The following is a 19,257-nucleotide window of genomic DNA, read 5'->3' on the forward strand; positions in this document are numbered from 1 at the left end:
CTCTAGGCACGCTCAATGTGATGTTGAACAAAACTCCCTCAAACACTCAAACATCTTCTACCGGATAAGTAGCCATGATTGGAAAAATCCGTCTTTGTGTTGCTGTTGACACACCTCTTCCCAGGGTTTTCGGAATTATGTTTAAGCATGATACAGTGTATCTGATGTTAGCACACACCCAATTTAGCATTAATTTCTCTGGATGGAAATAGAAGCCGTATGTTTACGTTAGTAAACATACAACAGCACTATGCATTTGATCATTTCTGAGCAGACTGATTTTTTTTTTTTCGTCTCAAAGAGGGAGTTCTGAGACTTTGTAGTCTTTGTGAAGCGTCAGCAGCTTTCAGTACAGAGGCCACACAAGTTTCCTAATCTTATTTTATTTAATTTCTCCACCGGTCTGACTCTGATTAGAGGTTCAAATAAAATTGTGATTTCTTCTATGCCTTGATTATGTTAAAATATTTCTGTCTCTCTCCTGACACAGCAGCAATTGCATGAAAATTAACTGTTACAAGGTTGTAGCAGAAGAGCTAGTATTCTTTGAGGTGGCTCTATGACTAGATTTCCAGATGGCTGAGTTTTTGTTTTTTTTTTAATATATTTCAACCTCACTTCATAAAAACATTTTCACAAGGGTACAGAAATCCAGCGGAGAAGCGTTATCTTTCCAAGTGCGCTCACACGCACATGAACAGCTTAGATTTGGGGAGCCAGCAGGGGGCGTGTAAAACAAAACCGAGTTAAAAAAAAAAAAAGGTTGCACATAGAGTAATTTTAATCCATTCCATTTTTAAATACCACGATAAATTTAATTTTCACAATAAATTAAATAGCCATATTCAGTTTACAAAATAGAATTACTTAGTGTGAAACCAGTATTTACAACAATATACATTATGTACATGACATTTCTCTTTGTTGACATAGAACATGGAAGTAAAAGGACTTTAACTTTCCAAAGTGTGATTGACATGCTACAAGTGACACCATGGTCTATACGAGAAAACAATAGTGCAAAATCACCACAGGAACTTTGGGACAATGTCAATTTTATGAGATATGACATTCTTTCAAATAATAAGAAAACAGTATTTTCTGTTTTCACGGCACCGATTCAGTAGCTGAATTAAAGAGCCAGCTTTCCCTTAGAAAAGAATGCATAACTGGGTCCTCTACTTCCCGAAGCTTCACAGCCATTGGTACGTTTTCACACATAATCTTTTGGCTTAACTCTATGAAAATGGCGGGCGACAAATTCTGACTCAAAGGAAGACTAAGCTTTTTGAGAAGAGCTGAAGTCACTTTCCCCCAATACCACCACCTTTTCTTTTTGTAAATAGCTTAAAAGATGCAACTACTCGGACAGCAAATTAATTTTTGTAACTTTTCAACAGAAAAAGAATTGATCTTATATTTGGTCACACACTGTGTATGTACAGGTATACATGGAAAAAAACGACTTGGATAGTTGTGTCTAAGAAAAGTGCATATTTTAATCTAGAGGAGACATTGTGTGTCTCCAGCCACAACACATAGTGTTATAGGACTTACTATTTTAGGGCCAGTTCAATGTCCTCCCAGTGATCTGGTAAAATTTTTGATTGAAAGGGTGAAAAAATTTGCGCAGTTTGGTAATGACAGAGGGGTCCACCTCTGGATGAATGCGTCCCTTGCTGCCCGCCAGGCACTTATTAAAGATAAGGTTAAATCGCAAACAGTAAAACCCTCTGGTGGCATTAAAGTATAAATTATATTGACTTATCCTCGGGGGAAGGTTTAGGAACTTCTCCACGAGCTGAAGTTCTGGCAGAGGTTCCGTGATGAGGCGATCTCCATCGACGATGTGAAATTGCTCAATCGGAAAGTACTTTAACCATCGCTCCAGATGTTTGGTGTAGATGCTTGTTCTCACGGCCTTGTACTTTGTGTTCACTTCGCAGGTATTGGGGTCTATTGCCAGCTTCTCGAACTTGTAGTAAGTTTTATTCTTCCTCTCCTTCCCCTCTAGCACCTGAGTGTAATCAGAAATAGCTCTTGTGGTCGGCTCCCTGACAATGATCAACAACTTGATGGATGAGTTCATTTTGTAAATCCTTTCCGGAACCTCCTCCGTGATAAAATACGCTGGGCTCTTTTCAATGGTGATTTGCTGTGGGTAGGAAAAAGGCATCTTTTTCCTGTACCACTCAATGCCCTTGGCATAATTCTCATCGTTGTCAAAAAAGTGGATTTCTTGAGAGGCTTTGACCACAGCTGGATGGAGGTTCAGCATCTCCAGCAGGGCCCTGGTGCCTCCTTTCCTCACCCCAATGATAATGGCCTTGGGGAGCTGCTGGACCAGGTCATGAAGGCGAACCTGATCCTTGGAAGCGTTGCCCTTCCGGAACTCGTGCAGCAGGCCACGCTTAAACTGCAGGGCTCGGAGAGGGAATTCGGCCTGGCTGCGGGCTCCGAATCGGCCTTCGATGGGGCAAATGGGCTGTAGCCTGAAAGCAACAGACAGAAGCTTTTAGAAGCTCATGGTGACTAACGTATCATTTTTCTGCTTCCCTAGTTGGAGTAAGACTTTCAATGCATAAATAAAACCACTGGTTCCCAGCCTGCTGCAATCCATAATGAACATATGTTTGGGAAATTTTATTTTAAGCAATCCTATATTAAATGGAGCACACATAATTGATGGGATTATTTTTATTAGTGCTCCTTAAAATTTTTATTCGTCAAGTACTTAATTGACTACAGTGTGTACTTATGTTCACAGTACAGGACAGGCAAGTGACACTAGTCATACTAATAGCCTTTTAACAGCTCAGCAGTTAACATCATTTAGGAAACGTGAAAGGCAGAAGTGGAGCATCTTCAGCTGGGAGGGCGAAGGCTGGCTAGGAGGCCACATGTCTTTTGTGTTCCGTGGGGTATGACTTCCTTGCAACTATGCAGCACTCATGTGGCTCTTAGAAACCTGAGATCTAATCTAATAGAGGTCCTGGTCTCAGCCTGTGGCTAGTTATATCGTCAACCTGCAAAGATCCAATCTTGGGACTTGCTGAACTTTTCGTTCTATGAGAATTCCTGCCATGGGCCTTGGGGACAGCTAGGTAAATGCTGTATTTCTTCTGCCTCTCTCTCTCTTTCTGTCTAAAGGGGTCGGGATTATGGTTTGACTTTGCTGAATGTGAGAACAAATCCATTGCCATCCCCAAGTGCCGTCTCTCACCTCCCACGCCTGACCAGAGATCAACCAGACCTTGGCAGAGCCAGAAGCTGTGGGTACTCACTGCCAAGCCCAAGGATATCAGGGACTCAAGCGCAGGAAGGAGGGAATGCAGTGGATGGAGCCAGAAAGGAGGATTTCCACGTCAGCGTTGCCCGAAATAATGAACAACCACCACTGCTTTTTTCAGAGAGAAAGGCATGATAACAATCGTAATGATATTAGATTAGAGTTACGGCTTGATTTGGCATGGCTGATGTCTAGGGGTGGCATATGGTGTTTCCTTTTGGGTAACAGTCTGGAACCTAGCTGAAATTCATTATAACTTCCCCAAGTTTATCTGAAAAGGCATTTCAGCCTTCTTGCTAAAGGGTATAAGATTAGTCAAAATGCTGCTAAGCCAATCCTCCAGCTGAAGCTTCTAGCTAATGAGGCTGTCTCTTGCTTTTCCCGAGAGACCTACTGTACCATTCTCATCTTCTGTAATGTTTATAATTAAAGGGAGAAGAGGAAAACTTCGTCATGCCACAGCATTCTACAGAACTGAGGGAAAGGAGTTTGCCCATCTGCCTAGACGTCTATCTATCATAAGGCTTATGGAAAACTATACTTTATATATTATTTGTTTGTGGTGTTTGTTTTTTATGATTTTAGAAACAATTCATGCTCATTGTGAAAAACATGAAAATATGGAATCGTATAAAGATGGGAATCACAATTAATATTTTAGGTTAACATAAATTTTGTTTTTATAAATTTGTTAATAAGATAAATATGCTAGAGCTCTACATGGAAGATATAAAAGTAGCAACACATACATAGTCAAAAATATTTTTAAAATTGTGACATGGGGATATGACAAATTCATCTTTTAGCTCTTCTTGGGTAGTTGAGAATTAAGCCCCAGTTCCCTACAGCATCCACTGGATATAAAGGATGGACTTCTCTCCAATGCATCTAGAATGATGTTAGTACCATCTTTGGGAGAATTGAGGAAGTAGTCAAATCCTTTTCTCTAAGGACTTAATTCTCTTGCAGAACTCTGGCCAAGAGAGGCTGAAATAGACCATTTCTGTCCTATTAGGGCAGGAAAGACTTTCTCTACTTCTAGAAAGGGCCGTTCCTTCTTTCCTTCCTTCCTCTTTCTACCTTCCACTTTGGGAGCTCAAACCCTGCAGAATAATTGCTTTTTTGACTTCCTACCTCACCATAGGAGAAAATACATTATTACCATTTCCTGAAGAGTAGATTCTGAGCATGGGCCTCAGATATGGAAAAAAAAAAACATGGGATCTTAGGACGACGGGAAGGGAGAGCTAAGCCCCTCAACCAGAGAGCAGGTCTTCAGTTACTAAAGGATAGGGCTAAGTAAGTGTGTGTTGATTTCAGACGTAATTTTGTCCATACTCTCAAATGAGAGGTTTTGGGAAAGCCCCAAACCCATCCCATTAGAGAGAAGAGACACCAAGTTAAAAATGAAAAGAATTGGGGCACCTGGGTGGCTCAGTGGGTTAAGTCTCTGCCTTTGGCTCAGGTCATGGTCTCAGGGTCCTGGGATCGAGACCCACATCGGGTTCTCTGCTCAGCAGGGAGCCTGCTTCCCCCTCTCCCTCTGCCTGCCTCTCTGTCTACTTGTGATCTCTGTCAAATAAATAAATAAAATCTTAAAAAAAATAAAAAGAATCTTCAACTGAATAATTACTGTGCTAGTGATCATTGGATCAATTACTCAATAAAAAGGAAATGACTGGAAGCTAACTAAGCATAGGGGACGAACTTGACATAAAAGTTCCATTAGGGACATAGGACAGTGGGGCCCACCTCAAGGCTTTTCACTAATAATCAAGTACCACTTTAGAGAACTACTTAAAGTCAGTGACAAGCTCTGGATTATACCATTTCCCATACTTAGCAACCAGTGAGTGGGAAGTTCACTTAGGAATTTTGAGTTGAAAAGTAAAGATTCACTTTACCAGTCAAACCTAACACTGGCTGAAGGAAAATAAAACCACTGCAAAATTATTTGTTAAATAACCTAGTGATAAGATCTATAGATTAGAAAAGGAAAACTGTAAGGAAGGTATTTTCATTGTAAGTGTGGCTGGATTTTCATGGAAAATGGGAGTTGAATTCATAGAGAACATACTTCTGTCTTTCCAGTGCAATAATTCATTTTAAAGGGCAAAGAAGGGAGCTTTGCATTTCAGAAATTAACTTTTCTGTCTCTTCCAATCATCCCAAATGTGAGACAGTCCAGAGGTACTCAGTGGGAGGGCAGCTGTTATTTGCCTGGCCTTCTGCAAGTCTAGTACCTCTCAACGGTTTGCTCATTTACAGTCAAGTGCTAGTTCTGTAAATTTCCTTTCCCTGTATTTTCCATTGTTCTCTGGGCAATTACCCTGAGTGGCAGCCTCCTCATCTGGTACTTTCAGCTCCTGGAAACCAGACCTAATTTACATAGTTAAAACTCCCCAAGCCTGCAGCCATCTTTCCAAGGCAATGGATTCCAAACTTGATGAGCTCCTTTCCAGGCTCATACATAATCTTAACTCTCACGGTAGCACATTAATTGCTCCCTCATAAACTGCAAAATGAAGATAAATAGCTACAACATCACAATTTTGCGATGGCTAGAGGTCAACAACCAGATGCACACAGACCACACTGAGCTCTAATAAATGACATTTTTACTGTATACGGCTTTATCCCTTCTCTGAAAACAAATGTCAAGGCACACAGAATACAAATGGATCTTGACGAACACCTTGGTTTGAGCAACTTGGAGCCCTTTCTCCTAAAGGCTCAATAAATCAAAATCAATACTGCAGGAAAGCCCGTTTCATGGGAATTTTGAGAGAAGAAAACAAATGGATAGGTTTAAGGTTATGTCCTAAGGAAGTTGAAATCAAGAGACACTTGAAGTCACACGGGCATACATATGTGTTGATTACCTACCTATCCAAGCTCCCAACTCTGGCGACTAGATACAGCAGACTCCCAACCGCAAGGCTTCCCAGCACGAGCAGCTTCTGTCTGAGCCACGCCTGCTGTTTGAATAGCATGGCCCTCCATCAACCTTCAGGACTTCTGCAGCCTGAGAGACAGGAAGAGAAGAGGACTCATCAACAATTGTCTCTAATAGGCTCTGTGGTTTGTCACAAAGCCATGGAGGGGGAACACAGGCGATTAAGTGAGGTGTCATAGAGAAAAGATCCCATTCTGACCTTGACAATGTTCAATTATAGGTATTTACCCAAACTTGCCTTCCTTTTTTCTGGGCCATTGGTATAATATCAAATGTTAAACTAGGGGGAAGTTACTAACTAGAAAGAACCTGCTGGGCAATTGTCAAAGTGAACTAATGCATATATTATACTATATATTTACTTGCATGATTTTTTGTTTTGTTCTAACTGTAAAGGGAGTGAGATCAAAAGCTAGTTCTTTACTCTCCGAGGTCATCAGTGATGACTATCAGGACCTCAGATGTTGGAGGACAGTGGCTCCAAGTAACCTGATGTTGCCCTTTGCCCCCTCTGCTCAGTCCGGGATTGGACTGACTGATTCTGGAAACAAGCACAGACTAGATTCCCCTGCTGTGTGATCCCCTGCTGGCTCTCAGTGAATTCACACAGACTTGGTGATACGGGTTTCACTCTTCTATCATGACAAAAGCTTACCGGGAAGCTTTGTACTCTTATTCCTGAAGTAAGGCTGGCTGAGGAGTGTAAAGCTTTACTAGTTCTATTATTAAATTTGGGGGAAAAAATGCAAGCTTCCAATTCAGTCTTTCTTATTACAAAGTAAATCCAATCCCCCTTTCAAGATAAGATTGTTTGTTTCTTATTGAAACTCAAAATAGTAACCTGAGAAGAGGGACTCCAGCAGTGGGCCATGGGTAGAAATTATTTTCTTGCAATGGTATTTCCATGTTTGCTATGTGGAAAGGGATATACTAGGATTGATTGACGGGTCTATTTATCCACTCATCAGGAGATTACCGACCACCAAGAACATTTCCAGCGATTCTATTAGATTTATGAAGGATTCCAAAAAAGATCCTGAAAGAGTTTTAGCCCTTGAAAACCTAATTATAGGAGCAGAAATCGCAACACAACCAGAGAACGCAACCTAATTCATGATAATATATACATTATTGTTGAGGAAGGAAAATAAAGAAATGGTTGGGGAGGTGAGTTCCATGGGAATGCTTTTTCTGTGGAATATAGTGCATGATCTGGTGAGGAGAGTTTAAGAAGAATCCCAAAGGAGAGAGGTCAGAGAAGCATTTATCCAACAGTCAACAAATATTTATGGAATGTACCTTATGTGCTAGATTCTCTACTAGGTGTTAAAGAGATAGATGGTGGCCAACATGGGAGTCTGTGGTCTAGTGGAGAAGACGGATATTAAACCAGTAAGCATCAGATTCACATATGCTTACAAGTTATACTACCAGAGGAAAATTATAGGAAGTAATGAGAAAGAATAATAGGAGGAAGTGATTCAGTCTTTCCTGAAGAAGTGACACCTTGTCTGACAGCTGAGGATGAGAAGCAAGGAGGGCGGATGAGGGCACAGTGGGTTTCAGGCAGAGGAACCGGTGTGCACAAAAATACCGAGGGGGAAGAAGGCTTGGCTAGTTTGAGAATCTAAGGAAGATGATGACTGGACACAGGAATTGAGGGGGACAGAGGAAGGGCCAGGAGCCAAAGCAGAGAGGAGGTGATAGAAAGGGTCTTTGCAGACACTGGGTGAGCCTGTTGGTTTTGACCGAGCACATCCTGTGTTGTGTGTAGGTAAAATGGGGAAGAGAAGGAAAAGAGGTATTTCAGGAAATTCTCAGAAAACCCTATGAGTATATTAAGGAGGGCACATATTGCATGGAGCACTGGGTGTTATATACAAACAATGAATCATGGAACACTACATCAAAAACCAATGATATACTGTACGGTGACTAGCATAACATAATAATAATGATGATGATAAAAAGAAAACTCGATGAAGTTATTTCCACTTTATAAACAGGTAAAGTGAAGCTCAGGCAGTTTTCTCTAACTTGCCCGTGATCACACAACTGGCAGAGGTAACGCAAAGGCAAAGGCAGTAACTTGCACTGCGTGACTCAGGGCTGCCCCGAAAGAGTCAATTTTGTGTCTCAAGGTTAATGTCTAATGTTGAAGTTGGCAGCTGGAGGCACAGGCCATTAGCTGGGGGGCTCCGATCCCTATTGAAATGCAAATACTGCAGCAATAGGGCTGAGAAAAGAAAACTGCTCAAGTCCCCTAGTCACGGTTTCCTCCAGTAGCTCTGTGATCGTCTGTGGGGCTGCTTCGATGTCCAGGGCCTCTCTTTCCCTATCTATAAAGTGGGGACAGGCTCTGACCTCCCCACTCTGTAGGCCCACGGTGAAAATGAAGCAAGGCTTCTACCAGGAACATCACTGGACAGATTTATTGCTATGATACTAACATAAGGGATTATATGTCATCATTTGTTAGTGTGAATGAATTTCACATGTATTCATGGTCAGAGAACAAAGAGCTGTTATGTAGTTGAAGAAGGCCAGCTACCAATGGGACAGATGAGAAGAGTAGAGGTAAATGTTCCTGTCCCGTGGCCTTAGGGAGGGTCAGCAGCCCTATACAGAGAAGCAACTCAGAGGAAGGCTGGGGAAGCCACTTGGCCTCCTCCACTACCAGAACGGAGTGCCCACACTCTCCTGCTTCACACTCTGCGGCACGGTCTCCGGCTCACTGGCGCTCTGGTAGGTCTTTAGCTATAGGTCACCCAGTGTCTAAGGCTGGGGCTATCTCCCAGTTCCCGGAGGCAGGGCCTCTGTGCTGACAGCCCAGTGTGGTCATCTCCAACCGCCTCTGCATTCCTGTGGTGGGGGTCTGGGCAGCCACAGCTGCAGTGAGCCCTCCATTGCTGTAGGTGCTGGATGAGTGTGAGCGGCCGCCTTCGTCTGTGGGTATCACGACATCTCCCAGCAACGGGCTAGCCGTGCTCGCTGGCTCAGAAGTACCAGAAGGCTAACTGAAGGGTGGTGAGCCTGGAATCGCTCTGCTTTGCTGCACAGGCTCCGGGGTCTCTATGGTAGAGCAGAAACTTCAGAAAAAGCACACCTGCCACCACCCTCAGAGATTCCAACTGGATGGGTCTGAATTAATCTTGCATCATGTTTTGCCTTTTTTTTTTTTTTTTTTTACAGTGGAGTGAATGACACACAAACCTTAGTCATAGTCATTTTCTACCTTTTTTTTTTTTTTTTTTTCCTCTTGAGTCACCGGAGTTTAGCAAATTCTTTCTCCTTAATTTCTTCTTGTCTTGTCTTAGGGAGAAACTTAATGTCTCCCTTATTTCTTAACATTTGGGGATATTCTCTTTGTGCATTTCCTATGGCTGGTATAGTCTGATTATTCTTCTCATACAGGTTGTTCTGTCCCTCATCTGTTTTTTCGTTATTTGCTGGATCAAGTCCAATTTCTTCTTGAAAGCACAGGCCCTCCCCTCTGAGGGCCCAGCTTGGATGGTCAGTCTCCTTCCTTCTTGTCACTCCCCAACACCAGCCTCTGTGGCCTTCCGGTCAGCTGCTTAACTATTTCTCACACCTCTTTGCTCTGATCTCTGTTTCCATCAGTTTCCTCATGGGCCCAGAATGGCTTTCCTCCATTTCCTCCTTCGAGACTTCCAGATCCTGTTAATAACTTCCTGGAGAGGGTGATCCTGGTGGATGGGCAATTTGGGGAGAAATCCCAATATACTGTCCATTAGTGGGTGGGAGCTGTGTAGATAATTACAGAAATGAAGGGTGATCGCTGGGCTTAGGGATAACACTGGGGAGACATCTGCATGTGGGGGGGAATGACTGAGGCTATGAAGGCTACGGGGGAAGGAGCCCAAGATTTACAAGAATATCACAACAAGATATTGAACCTTCTACTGCGATGCACATGCCATCTGGTAAACAGTAGGTTATGAAACCTTACTGAATATGACTCCACTATTTTTTCCGCCACCCAGGAGGATCTTTCACTGTCAAAAGCACCAATACTCCACCTACAGACCCTCCCATTATGGTAAGTCCAGCTGTCACCGTGGAAGATTTGCTCCATGGGGTAAGCTCCTACTGCCAGTCTAGCTTCCGTTGGATACCTTAAATAGGCTCACCAGGGTATCTCCAAACATTTGTTTACATCCCCTCTTCTCCTTATGACAGGCCCATGGCACCCTCCAAAGCATCCTCTTGTCAGCTGAGGATGTTGAGGAGAACTACAGTTTTCATTCAAGAGCTCAGCTCATGTGAATTAGTCGTCTGCGGTGAGGTGCAAAGACCACTGAATTGGGAGTCAAAGACCCTGAGTAACATCTTGGTTTAGTTTTAGAATGGAAACTCTCCAAATTTTGGTATCCTCATCTGTGCAACGAAGATAGTAATGTCTATCTCACAGGATTATTATGACTTAAGCCTTGAGTAAGACAATGTGGGATAGAATTTTATGAATATTTGGGTACTTTACAAAAATGAAGCATGACAAATATCACCAGGAGGCTGAAATATTTGTTCTTGCAGAGCATTTTCAAGAGGAAGAGAATAAAATAAATGTATTCCCACTAACAATATAATTAGATTGTGAAAAATAGAAACTTTTTTTTAATATAAAGAACTTTTTATTTTTTTTTTTTAAGATTTTATTTATTTGACAGAGAGAGAGATCACAAGTAGAGAGAGAGAGAGGAGGAAGCAGGCTCCCCACCTAGCAGAGAGCCCGATGTGGGACTCGATCCCAGGATCCTGGTATCATGACCCGAGCTGAAGGCAGAGGCTTAACCCACTGAGCAGCCCAGGCAGCCCAATATAAAGAACTTTAAAAAAAAAAAGATTTATTTATTAATTTATTTGACAGACAGAGATCACAAGTAGGCAGAGAGGCAGGCAGAGAGAGGGAAGCAGGCTCCCTGCTGAGCAGAGAGCCCAATGCGGGGCTCGATCCCAGGACCCTGGGATCATGACCTGAGCCAGAGGCAGAGGCTTAACCCACTGAGCCACCCAGGTGCCCCAATTTAAAGAACTTTTAATGGAAACTACTGTTAACTATTAGAATCCTAACACTATATTCTCTCTTCAAAGCGAGATGGCAAAGCTTGGCAAAGCAAAGAGTTACCAAAAACAAAGACAAAAACTCAACACTTACTGCGTTAGGCGGAAATCACTTGGAATTTTTCAGAAATGAAGAGTCCAAGACAATAGTTTCTAGTAAGTGTCTCTAGGGCACAGGAAGTAAAATCTCATTCTGTTTTGTAGTCAGTCTCAGACTATATACTAAGAGACCTTATCCTAGCAGCCCCTGAATAAATCCTGCTTGGGGAAGACCAAAGGTGCTTGGTTGATCTAACATGCAAGATGCCTCTTTGGTTTCCCAGACCATCATGAAGTGCCTCAGCATCTGCCAGGGTGGGGTCTGAAAAGCTGGGAGTTGTTGGTCTTGGTCAGAGAATACAAACAAAAGAGAAGTCACACCATCCAAGGTTTACCAAAAATTGTGCTAAACTGGAGAGAAAGTTAACCGCTCTTTCAACCCCCAAGTTCCTTCCCTTTAGCTCTGCCAGCTTTAATGGATATCTTAATAATCTTTCATCACAGAAAGCATACTGGTAATAGGAAATTTATATAAAATTAAAGTTTTTAAAAAGTTTATTATTTCCTTTTATGAATAAAATAAAGGTTAAAGACCTACAGTGACATTTAAGCCCTCCTTCCTCTCCAGTTTTTAATCTCTCAGTGTTTTTCATCTGGTGTGCCAAGAACAGTACAATTTCAGTTTCCCTAGATTACTAAAGCTTTAATAGACACTGTATTTTAGCTGAACAAAGCAGAGTATCTAAATAACAGAGTACGTGGCCAGAAACGACACATTGTATAGACATCTGGCTGTTTCTTAAAAGCAGCACTAAGCAAAGAGAGAAACGATTCCCAAGCTGAAACAAAGAAATAAGGGAACTCAAAAATAATAATAATAAAGATACGTTCAAGTGTTGCTCAAAAGCTTGTAGACATGGTTACCACAAGCCCCTGGTAGCAGTAAAAACAGCAACAGAAACAATAGCAGTGAAGTTCATTAAAAACGACTGAACTCCCGTAGCAGAATTATTCTGAGGAAATCACAACTGTCTGTTGAGTATTAGCTCACGTAGCAGAAGCCTTATGAAGTGGACAGGAACTACACTTACTGAGCAGTATGCTGTTACTTTCTTTCACATTTATCATCTCATGTTACACGATGTGACCGTTTAGTATGATCTATTTTATTTTTTCTGATGGAAACCGAAGAGCAGAGAGGTGAGCAGGTCATTTACCCAAGGGCATGTGGCCGGTAGCTGCAGAAGGAGAATTTAAATTCACAATTAGCTGATGCCAAAGCTTGTGGCCCCTTGATGGCAATGCCACTCGTGGAGCTTTGGATGCTCCCCTGGGAGACTCTTACTAAATACTTGTTTACTGATTGATGAGAGCCGACAAAACCACTTAGCGCCACCCAGATTACCTGCCACCAAACCTTGAAGGAGGAGATGGGGAGTTGAGAGAAAGTAAAAGAGGAAAAGAATTCCCATGGCAGGGGGCAGGCGACAGGGACATTTTTGGATATTTTGAACCGGGAAAAACGAAGGGAAAATATTCATAAGAGAAGATAATGAAGATGAAAATGAAAGGTGCTGTTCCTATGGGAAAATAATGTTTTTAAAACCTTACAAAGTGTTTTTCATATTCACCAATGATTTCTTTTACTTTGGCTTCTTCTATTGTTTTTGGTTGCTACGTTCCTTACGACATTTTTTTTTTTTAATTTCTTTACAGACTTTTCAGATTTTTTTTTTCTTGGATTAAGGGAGAAATGAGGTCGTTTGTCAATATAATGTCCCTGATTGATTATTTCTCTATTTTAGAATGTTTATTTATTTGTATAGTTATTCCTAGTATAGTTAACATACAGTGTTATATTCGTTTCAGGTGTACAATATAGTGATTCAACAGTTCCTTTCTCAGTGCTCATGATGATAAGTGTAATCTTAATCACCTTTTTTATCCATTTCCCTCCACTGCCCACCTTCCCACTGGTAACCACAACTTTATTCTGTATATTTAAGAATCAATTTTTTGGTTGCCTCTTTCTTTTGTTTCTTAAATCCCACATACGAGTGAAATCACATGGTATTTGTCTTTCTCCGAATGATGTTTTTCACTTAGCGTTACACTTTCTAGCTCCATCCACATCCTTATAAATGGCACTATTCATTCATTTTGTGGCTGAGTAATTTTCCATTGTGTGTATATATATATATGCCACCTCTTCTTTACTCATCTGTCTACCAATGGACATTGCGGTTGCTTCCATATCTTAGCTATTGTAAATAATGTTGCAATAAACATAGGAGTGCATATATCTTTCTAAATTAGTGTTTTCATTTTTTTGGGGGGGTAAATACCCTGTAGTGGAATTATTGGATCATACGGTACTTCTATTTTTAAATTTTTGAGGAACCTCCATGAAGATTTTACACAGTGAAGGAAACCATCAATGAAACAAGAATCCAACTTCTCCCACTGAGTGGGAGAAGATATTTGCAAATAATATATCCAATAAGGGGTTAATATCCCAAATAGATAAAGACCTTATACAAGTCAACACCAAAACCCCCAAATAATCCAATTAAAAAGTGGAAGGAATACATGAACAGACATTTTTTTCCAAAGAAGACATCCAGATGGCCAACAGACACATGAAAAGATGCTCAATATCCCTCATCATCAGGGAAATGCAAATCAAAAGGACCACGAAATATCATCTCACACTTGTCAGAATGGCTAAAATCAAAACCACAAGAAAGAATAAGTGTGGGCAAGAATGTGAAGGAAAAGGAACCTTCATGCTTTACTGGTGGGAACACAACCCAAGGCAGTCACTGTGGAAAAGGTTATGGAGGTTCCTCACCACACCATTAAACCAACCAGATCATGGGAACCTCACCTGTCCTCTCTGTAATTTAAGAACTTTCCTTTTGATAAATTTTATAGCAGACTATCAAAATAACATTGCTTTTTACTGCTGCTTGATTCAGATGCTTATGTCTGATCTCCATAAGATCTTGGTTAAATCTGTTAGTGACCTCTTGTTATCACCTCATACCCATCCTACCTTTCTCAGTTCTTCCCCTTTCTATCTTAGTGAATGTCACCCCCTCTGCCCACTGGGTTGCCCAAACTGAAAACCTTGGAGTTCCTTCTTGGCTCCATCTGGCCTTTAACATTCAATCAGCCAGTAAAATTCTACCTCTAAAATACTACTAGAATCGACCTACTTCTCTGCATTGTCATCTGTGATGGCCTTGCTTCAAACCATATTCTCTTTTCCTTACAGTATTACGGGCTCCTAAATGGGAGTAATGGTCTCCCCACCATTACTTTTGTTCCTGCCTCAGTTTGTTCTCCCTACTGATGCCAGAGTGGTTTTTCCAAACAGAAATTTGATCATGTTGCCCTCAGGCTTAATGCACTTTAAAAAAAAATTATTTATTTGACAGATGGAGATCACAAGTGGGCAGAGAGGCAGGCAGAGAGAGAGAGAGAGAAGGGGGGGGTTCGAGAGCCTGATGCAGGTCTCGATCCCAGGACCCTGAGATCATGACCTGAGCCAAAGGCAGAGGCTTTAACCCACTCAGCCTCCCAGGCGCCCCAGGCTTAATACACTTTAATGTGTCCTTATCATTTGCATGGTTTTGAAAGACTCCATGCTCCTTTCCACTGCAGCTCCACACAACCCCCAACACCTCCATCTACAACCTTTAGCACAGAAAATAACTTATATTTCTTTTCTTATCCTGTCTCATATTTTACTTTTCGCAGTTTCTTTAATGAAAAAAGAATTGGAAAATCTCTTTCTATATAACATCAATAGCATCCAGGGATGGCTCATCCATTGGAGTGCTGGGGCTGGTTTGTAGTTGTCAAGTCAGTTGTTAATGCCATGATTAAGAGTTACATTATAGGAATTCATTACTAAATAAATTAAAACAAAGGCAATAAATATTTAAAACCCCATTATTTCCCAATTATCATACTACATTTTACTCTTATCTATGCTTTGAGATTAAGTCCACTGTATGTGTACAGTGAAGATACTATTGTGCATCTCTACCTAATTTCACACTCAGTGAATTCATGTTGGTAGCTCAACATTGGACATGGAGGGAGAAAGCAGTTATACAACTGAAAATGACAATTACTAGAAATCATCCCCTTCCCCAAGAGCTGGCTGTTAAGTATTTACCGGCACACCACTGATCGTACTCCATTCATTTTCCTGAGCATGGTCATTAATCAGGTCTTTCCTGTGTGCCCGCTGTATGGGCAGTGTGGTACCAGATGCAGTCAGGGAAAGAGAAGGGGCCTCCCTCTCGCATTCCCCTTCTCTTTTAGCTTCCTCATATTCCTGACGCTCTGTAGGGGTCCATTTTCATTTCTGAGGCCCCTTACTGTTTTCACTTTTCTAGGTCTCTCTCCTCAGCTTTCAGTGCCTCCTCCCAGTTTCTCCCTGCTTCTGCCACAGCCTGTGTTCTCTAAAAAACAGAACTTAAAAAAGAATACAGTGCTACTATTTATAGCAACATTGATAACGAAAGAACAGTACAGCAGAAGGTCTTAAAAATCTTAAAAATATTGAACAAATTTATAAAACAATCTATATTGGTTTGTATGCAAGATTATACCAAAAGCTGTCCAGGCTTGGCAGGCTACCATTTTCTTAAATTGCAGTATTATTACCATACTTCAAAACTCTCCTTGGGGCACCTGGGTTGGCTCAGTCATGCAGCGTCTGCCTTTGGCTCAGGTCGTGATCCCAGGGTCCTGGGATTGAGCCCCACATTGGGCTCTCTGCTTCTCCCTCTCCTGCTCCCCCTGCTTGTGTTCCCTCACTGTCCCTCTCTGTCAAATAAATAAATAAAATCTTCAAAACAAAACAAAACAAAAATCCCTCTCCTCTTTATATTGTCAGAGATACCTCTTTCCTGGGACTCTCAGATCTTGCTTTCAAGGCCAGAAGGGCTCCACCAAATTCTGACACTAAGATAACCACGTACATCACTAGTCAATAACAAATGTTTACTGAGCACCTACCACATGTCAGGCACTGTAGACACCAGGAATAATATAGAGAACAAGAGACACACAGACCATGCCTGTTGTGGTCCTCTAGTAGTCAGGGCCAATTCTTGATGAAAGTGCGAGGAAATTGCATCTTCCTTTAAACAAGAGCCCAGATCCTCTTAAATGGCAGTGAAGGAAAATTCCCAGGAGCACAGGGTCTGCAGGACCTCAGAGACTCCTCCCTTTGCCCTAAGACCCACTTTACCAATGGAATGTTCCTGCCTCCTATCCTATCCAAACCATTCTCTAAAAGGTACTATCCTTCCTTTAACAGGACTCCTTTTCTCAAAAGCCTTTGCTGAGTGAAGACTACACTGAGCATAGTTAGACCAGACTTGGCCAAATTAAGTGCTTGTGACCAAACAGCACTAGCATCATGGGTATGTGACTTGTGGGTCTGTATGGGGCTCTGTACTCAGAAGGATCCCATGCTTCTTTTAATGCTCTCTTGCCACAGTCCTGAGATCCTCAATTTCTGAACAAGAGGCCCCATATTTTCATTTTGCGCTGGGCTGAACAGATCATGTACACAGTTATACAGTGCTGCAGTCCAGTCTTCCAGCCTTCAAAGAATAGATCACTTGTGTGTTGACTATAACTCGTTACAGTGGTACCTCCTTTTTCCAGATGCTTGGTTTCAGGAGGCAGACATTGTGTTAACCCCGTCACATAAGAACACCAATCTTTAGGTCATCTTACACAGCTGGGAATTCCACTCCCCTTCACTTCTTTAAGTTCTGTGACCTTTCCTGCGGCCCATATCTTCCCTGGGTCCCCAATACCGAAAATGGCGTCTGCCTTCAGGACACACAAAGCTTTATAGTCCTAAGTACAATCCACAATGGGGCAAGTGCCATACAAGGATGATGTTCACACACACACACACACACACACACACACACTTGCACACACAATAACACAGGGGTTTCATTACAATAGACTAGTGGGGGGAAATCCTGTGAGATGAAGAGGGCAGTATCATCATCGCTAACATACAAATGAGAAAAAAAGAGACTTAAGGACTATAGGCATCTGCTCCTCTCATGGGCAGAAAACTATCTCCCCATTCCCTCCTCCCTTCAAGACAAACAAAACAAAACAAAACAAAATACCAAAAAAACACAACCTAGGGAGTTCAAACTAAGTTATGCACCTGCTATGCGACTGTTGGTCAATCTTTTAACCTCCCATATCTTGTTTTTTTCACCCAAGAAGGAAAGGGCTTTGAAATGATGAGTTCAACAATCCCTTCTTGGTCTAAAGTTCTCTTATTCTAAGTGATGCCACTAGATGAGCACTAGATGAGTATTCTTATAATGACAGATTAATGGGTAAGGAAGTAAAAACAATTGCAGTGGGGGGGAAATTAGTGCCCGAGGTAAATTTCAATTTTTCTTATTATCCCCTAGTTTTAAACAGCTTGACCCCTTTCAAGATGGCTACAGCACATTATACTGCCTATTCCTGTGAAAAACAATCCTCTCATTCTAAGACATGAAATTTCTTTGAAAAGATGCGGACACTTAAGAAAGATTCTACTGATTAGCTTTCAATTTGCCCAGCTGTCAGAGAACCCATAGGAATCACATTTTGAAAAAAATTAACCAAGGGCAGCTGAGGAAAATTGTCATAAAGAATTCGCTTTTCTTCTATTATAATGATCACATAAGAGAGCTGTAATGAGAAAGAAACAAATGAAGAGTCACAAGAACAAGGGCATGGAAGCGGTGTTCTGCGTGTGTCAAGTCGAATGTGGAGATAGGGTGTAGATTAAGAGGAAAATGGACACCATTTGTTAGCAGATTAAGCAGAAAATGTATCAGTCAGGATGCTCATAATTGCTCTATCAAATGACTGAGGAAGCTATTTAGCTCTTTGTTTCTTCAGTTAACCATGAAGGGTCAATATTAGAAATGAGAAGGAAAAAAGTTGATAAATTATACAGAATGGTGGAGTTTATTACTGCACTGCGTTTGGTGCTTATCCTCCTGGGAAATACTGCAGGAGCAGCTTTGAGCAAATTCCAAATTTTCAAATGGGTTCTCCATTTCTTTCCTCCATTCAGCTTTTGATATCATGCATACATAATTTATCACACGCAGCTACCATTATTGTGTTAGCTTGAGTAGTCCTCTGGCTCTCTGTCTGCAGGAAGATACTCATTTTGCATTTGTAATGATCGAACTTAAAAGGAGACAGTTAATTCTGCTTCTGTTCAGGGGTCTCATTTAGTGGAATAATGTCTTAAGGAAAGAGATGGGAACTGAATTGTATTTTGGCGTAGAATTCCGATTACTCCTAATCTCAGTATCTCATTGCTATATGTAACTAATGTTTATGGAAGAAGAGTGTCTTTCCCCTGAAAATTTCTTTTCGGTTCATTAAATAGTTGTTGGAGTTTAGTAAATTGTCCTGCTGATGAGTTTAGAAGTAGAATCGTTCCTTTTCTAATCTAGTGTTTATACAGAAAAGAGTGAGTTGGAGAGGTAACAAGTGTACTGGTATTTAAGTTAATATAGCCTGGTCCAAGCAGCTCATTCCGGTAATTTAGGCTCATGCTGTTAAAAAGATGAAGTTCATTGGATAAGCTCTTCCCTCTGCCTTTCATACCTAAGGTCAGTTTTATAGTAATATTAGTTCTACTTACCACCTTCCGCACTTCCCACCCAGGAAAATCAAGTGTCATAGTCACTACCAGACAGAAGGTTATTTTTCAAATCTTATTTCCATTCTCATAAATGTTTTGTTTTTGGTGAAGATCAAATAAATGATGTCTTTTTGAAAAAGATTTTATTTTATTTATTTATTTAAGATTTTATTTTATTTT

The 19,257-nt window shown here is 41.2% G+C and overlaps 1 protein-coding gene across 1 annotated transcript in view; it reads right to left on the minus strand.

Moving 5' to 3' along the window:
- Positions 1-331: 331 nt before the first annotated feature.
- The window catches only part of HS3ST5 (heparan sulfate-glucosamine 3-sulfotransferase 5), a 102,875-nt gene continuing 83,949 nt past the window's right edge, over positions 332-19,257 (minus strand). The window contains exons 2-3 of the mRNA XM_032846426.1: positions 6,176-6,314; positions 332-2,492 (exon numbers count right to left, since the gene is read on the minus strand). Coding sequence (XP_032702317.1) covers positions 1,562-2,492; positions 6,176-6,282 — 1,038 coding nt within the window. The 5' untranslated portion in view covers positions 6,283-6,314 and the 3' untranslated portion in view covers positions 332-1,561. The remainder of the gene's footprint in view (positions 2,493-6,175; positions 6,315-19,257) is intronic.

This window comes from Lontra canadensis, unplaced genomic scaffold (genome assembly GCF_010015895.1).
Source record: "Lontra canadensis isolate GAN:19392208 unplaced genomic scaffold, GSC_riverotter_1.0 scaffold175, whole genome shotgun sequence".
NCBI lineage: Eukaryota > Metazoa > Chordata > Mammalia > Carnivora > Mustelidae > Lontra > Lontra canadensis.